This window comes from Peromyscus eremicus, chromosome 1 (genome assembly GCF_949786415.1).
Source record: "Peromyscus eremicus chromosome 1, PerEre_H2_v1, whole genome shotgun sequence".
In the NCBI taxonomy this organism is placed as follows: Eukaryota; Metazoa; Chordata; class Mammalia; order Rodentia; family Cricetidae; genus Peromyscus; species Peromyscus eremicus.
This window is the reverse complement of record NC_081416.1, coordinates 94,805,481-94,810,934: the sequence shown is the minus strand read 5'-3', so window position 1 is coordinate 94,810,934 and position 5,454 is coordinate 94,805,481. Positions and strand designations below refer to the sequence as shown.

At 39.2% G+C, this 5,454-nt stretch overlaps 1 protein-coding gene across 1 annotated transcript; it reads right to left on the bottom strand.

The window, feature by feature from the left end:
- Positions 1 to 2,376: 2,376 nt before the first annotated feature.
- Positions 2,377 to 3,327, bottom strand: LOC131900673 (olfactory receptor 2AG2-like). The gene has a single exon (XM_059251986.1). It carries the CDS (start codon positions 3,325 to 3,327, stop codon positions 2,377 to 2,379), a length of 951 nt encoding a protein of 316 aa, XP_059107969.1.
- Positions 3,328 to 5,454: the final 2,127 nt, after the last annotated feature.

The following is a 5,454-nucleotide window of genomic DNA, read 5'->3' as shown; positions in this document are numbered from 1 at the left end:
ACCCCAATTCTGAAACTCAATATACTGTAGTTATTTGACACATCAAACATTATTTATTTTATTTATCAGTTAAGAAATTTATACAGTTTATTTTTAGTATATTCTTTCCCAACCCCCAACTCCATACCCACCAATCTTCATGTTCATCTCTTTCTTCATGATAAGAGTATTGAAAAATCTTCTCTTCTGGTATTTCAGATTTCATAGCACAATATTACTGGCCGTATTCAACAGCTGGGTAACATAATATTAACATGTATTTCTCCTAAGTATGATACTATTCAATAATATTTTATTCTTAGAATATTTCATACATTTGTACAATGTATATTGGGTCATATTCCCCCACCACTAATTCCCTCCAACTTCCCATAACATCTCCCATCCAAAATATCCCAACTGCATATCCTCTTTTTTGTATATTATTAATAACTCTTGAGTACAATTAATGCTGCCTACATGTTCTTGGTTATGCAGCCATGGACTAGAGAATGAGCACCCTACTTGCAGTAATAATTACACTAGATTTGTTTCAAACACAAATTTCAAGGGTCAACTGCATCACCTTGTCCTGTTTTAAGGACTATGGTTTTTAATAAGAATCTGAGAAAACATTACAATCACATTACATATCCCATGATGTTTCCAGTATACAAAGTTTAAAATGTCACAGAGCATCTCCTAGACCTCCTTTTCTTAACTTACCTTGGTTTTCTATGTCTGCTCCCACAAAACTGCCAGTCTTTAGCTTTGTTTCATCAGCTGGGCACGTTGTGTAGTACCCAATTCAAGTACCTTTTCAGTTGAGGCCTTTCACTTATGTATTCCAGTATTTTCCTAACTACATATTCACAAAAACCAACCATTCCGACTGTGTGAAGCTCAATGGCAGAGCCCCAACACAGCATTCTGAGTTTGACTACCAGCCCTGTAAATAAAGACCAATTCTTCCACATTGATTTTATCACCAACTGTGTTCTCTCTCCAAACACAGAAATTGTTACATTGAATCTTTCAGAGATGTCAGAAAATCCAAGTAATAACAAAGGTAGAGGAATGGCATAAAATTGGCAAGTTTACAAGAACTGTTTCCCTCTATTTAACTATTTATCATGAAGATTATATTTTCTTTCTAAGAAGTAGCAATAAAAGAAATTTTATTATGTTCTTCTATTCATGCATTCATTAGTCAACATGGATTAAGCATAATGTATTAGGCCTCAGTATAAATATTATATATCATTTATTCAAACTACTCAAAAAATTATGGAATCAGGCTTTCAGTGTTCACCTTTTTAAAAAAATCAGCAACCTGAGATACACAAATTTAAAACTAGTGTCCAAAGGTGCCAGATGACAAGGAGGACAGCATTCAGTCATAGTCTCGGCACCTCCATCCATCAATACTCAAAATATTGCATCATAAGAATGAATAAGGTTCACTGAATTTTAAATGATAAAACTCACTTGTTATACCTACATTTAAACTCAATATGATATGTGTAGGTGATATAAAAATAAAGGGTGTAATAAAAATAAAAATATAAATTGATCGGCTTTTTCGTGACTTAGGAATTTGCTTTAGTTCTTAAATCATTATCTAATTTTATAGATTAAGCAACTCAGGATTACTTCAGTACAGATAATAATTTCTGAGTGCTAAGTACTATTATCAACAATATGGCATCTGCATATCCCAAGGTACTTTGGATTCTGCACTCACAGAATTAAAGTTCTCAAATTTTCTTACATCTCCTCATACCTATGAATGACATAATAAAATGAAACATGGATACTTTCAATTATGCCTTATTGTTTATTTTTTCACCTGTAATTTTATGCCTCATTTAAAAATGACTCAGTTAAATATTTCAACGAGAAATGTTATGCTCCATATTTAACCCTTTTTTACCATGTTAATTTAAGTTTCATGCTTGTAGCATCATTGTGAGTGTCTCTCAGATTGGGCATGTAACTGTAATCATACGCCTATTATACTCTTTACAAATTATTTTCTTCTAAAGAAATCCGAAATATCTTCTGTACAACTTTATCACTATTAATAATTAAGAATACAGATCAAAGTGAGTAGTGTGCTTAGAGGCTACTGGGAAATGCTCACACCAAAGCTAATGCTTATCTCACTGCTGCATGAGGTTGAAATGGAAAATAAATTTGTAACCATACCTATTTGGTATTTATCTGGGTGCTTCCCAAGCACCTATTAAAGCCTCCATATATACTAGGTACACAGTAAAAAGTAAAGGAAAACTTTAAAAGTGTATTATCATCTCAGACACCTGTAATGTTAAAGAATGGCTGAATATGACAATTGGGTTGGAGAAGAAATGGTGAAAGGCAAGCTGCAAATCTTCCTTAGAGAGTGGGGTGTGCTGGCAGGATGTATCTGCCCAGGACCCTTCTCAAAGCTCCAATAACCTCCTTATTCCTCAGGCTGTAGATGAGGGGGTTCAGAGCTGGGGTGACTATTGTATAAAACACAGAGATAATATTGTCTTGATTGGTGTTGTGCAGTGAACTGGGTAGGACATACATGAAGGTGGCAGCTCCATAAAACATTCCGACCACTGTCAAGTGGGAAAGGCATGTGACAAGGGCTTTTTTTTTCCCTTCATTTGAGGGCATGTGTAGCACAGTGAACAGAATTAGTGTGTAGGAGGTAACAATGGCAGAAAGGGGGAGCAAGAGGAATGTCACCCCTGTCACATAAACCATGAGCTCATATTGGGAGGTATCTACACAGGACAGTTTCAGCAAAGGCAGAATCTCACAGAGAAGGTGTCTAATTTCCTGAGACATGCAGAAAGGGAAGTGCATAGTGTACACAGTATGACCTACTGCAGTCAGAGATGCCAGGAGCCACGATGTGGCCACTATGAGTGAGCAGATCCTAGGACTCATGAAGATCATGTAGTTCAAAGGATGACAAATTGCCACATATCTATCATAGGCCATGAAGGCCAAAAGGAGGTCCTCTGCACTGCCCAGCATCAATGCTAGAGCCATCTGAAGGGCACAGCCTCCAAAGGATATGGTGTTGTCTCTCAAAAGAAAATCCATGACAGCCTTGGGAGTGACAACGGATGTGAAGAGGAGGTCAATGAGAGAGAGCTGTCTAAGTAGAAGATACATGGGCACATGGAGCCGGGCATCCACTGTGATGACCAGGAGCAGCAGTCCATTGCTGGTCAGTGCCAACGTATACAGGGCTGTGACTGTGGCACAGAGTAGTTCAGGAGAGTCACTGCCATCCAGAATTCCAAGCAAAATGAAGCCACTTCCCAAGGTGGAGTTCCAGAGCTCCATTTTAAGTAGTCTCTTTAGTTGCCTAGAAATAGATGGATTCTCAGTGGAAGCCATTCTAAGGTAGTTAAACCCACATTTGAATTATTGTAGGTCACTGTGGAGTGACCAACAGGAATACCATTCATTGTATTTTCTGATTTCTGAATTATAATCAACCATCAGATAAATGGGCAACAGGCATATCAGTAACTGTTGGTCATAGAGAATTTCCTTTGTGTAAGGCATATTAAGGAATAAGACAGATTAAACCATCTCTTAATTTGAAAGGTTGTGGAGGACATGGGTAGATGGAAGGGATGTAAATACAGTACTTGAATGTGGAATTCATTAAAAATTAAATTAAAAAAGGAAAAACACATCTCTCTTCATATTAAACAAAGACACTAAAAGTTGTCTTGAAATCCATCTGTGCCAAAGTTTAGAAACTTTCAAAGAAGAGAAACAAAGCAGGATTAGGTAAGAGAGCAGTAGCCAGAGTCCTGGATCCTACCACCTGCTGCCTCCCTCTGCATCTAGATTCATGCTGTCCCTCCTATTCTCTTCATTGTCCTGCTGACCCCCTAAAGAGAAAGACTAGATGGCTCACAGTTGGCCAGCTGAAGAAAAGTCATGTCTAGGAAATGGGGGGACCTCACATTAAGAGCTGTCAACAGAAGCTCAGACAGATGGAGGAGCATCACTAAACTTTATAATAATAGTCAGAGGAAACTGAGGAGAGAAGACTGACAATTCGGAAGCATGTGTACACAAATATTTCTCCATGTTACTACTCAGTATGTTTAAATTTCAAAATTTATTTCTGTTGGCTTTCCTGTGTTATTTTTAAAGGCAAGCAGTCATGTAGAGGGGGAAGCTCCAATTGATATTATTTTGTTTTTAGGTACTATTAATTTAAGCATCTTCGTTAGACTCTAGAAGTGCAAGAAATCCAGATGTACCAAACGTAAATACTGAGACTCATTATCTGGGGCTTAGAACTCTATTAACTCGGGTCTGACCAGCATCTCACAAAGTCTGATACTGTCCCCACCTGTACAAGGTGTGCATACAAGGTGTCTAGGGAACAGACAGGAATGAGTCAGAAATCAGAGAATCTCGTAACTGACAGGCCACTGAGGTCTTGAGTCTGTATCTGGATACTCAAAGCCTCCACACACATTTGCCTAAATCAGAGAGAGAACTTTTACCTACCTCCAAAATCGAAAGGCACAGATTCCAGACCACACTAAGTGACTTAGGATTCTTTGGAGGATGAAGCTGTTTAAAATGCTGAGGACAAAAGAAGGTGGTTCTTCTGAAGGGTGGGATGAAGATTTGTGGCTATCACTAAGATCAAAGGGCAAAGGCTTCTCTAGCTGCTGGCATTGAAAGTCCTTCCCTGGAAGGAGACTGGTGCAATTGATCATCTGAGAATTCAGCATGAGATCCTCAGGAAGCAAGAATATTAATCTTCTATTATGTCTGCCATCCAACCTCTATCTGGGGGAGTCCTACAGTTCTGGATGAATTTTTGAGTCTATGGGTTTTTGGTTTTCATGTCTCCTCTCCTACCAGGGTTCCAAGGTCTAACACAAGCACAGTAGTGATTAGGGGAAAGAAGTGTGGGCAGGGCTGCTCAAAGAAGACCAATGCTGTCTAATCGCACTGTCTCAAGGGCAGCAGTGAAGCTCCAGCTTTGTCCTGAGGGAGGTTTGACAGTGTCATCCTCCCAGGCGACATATTCCACGAAAATGCTACTGGAAATTGGGTTTTAATGAATTCTCCTAGGCATGTTCCCTGGCCTGCCACTCGCTACACTTAACCCATTGCTTTGGCTCTTGGTGTGAAAACCTATTCTGTCCCACATGGTCTTGATCAGGAGCTCCCTATGGAAGAGCTGGTGTTGGAAACTGGCCCAAACAAGGAACCTGGTGGAGCCTTTGTCAAGTTACAAGGGGTTTCTCACGGCCTGCATGAAGGTTCCACACTCCGCTTCCCTTCTGTACCTCAGGAGTGGGTAGTTGCCAGCTGCATGGAGGTAGACACATACACCTACTAACACTAGGTCTTCGGTCAATGACACAAAATTATTTGACTTGTGTATGTTGTTTAAATCCTCTTCTCCATTTCTGTGATCTCATGCATGCT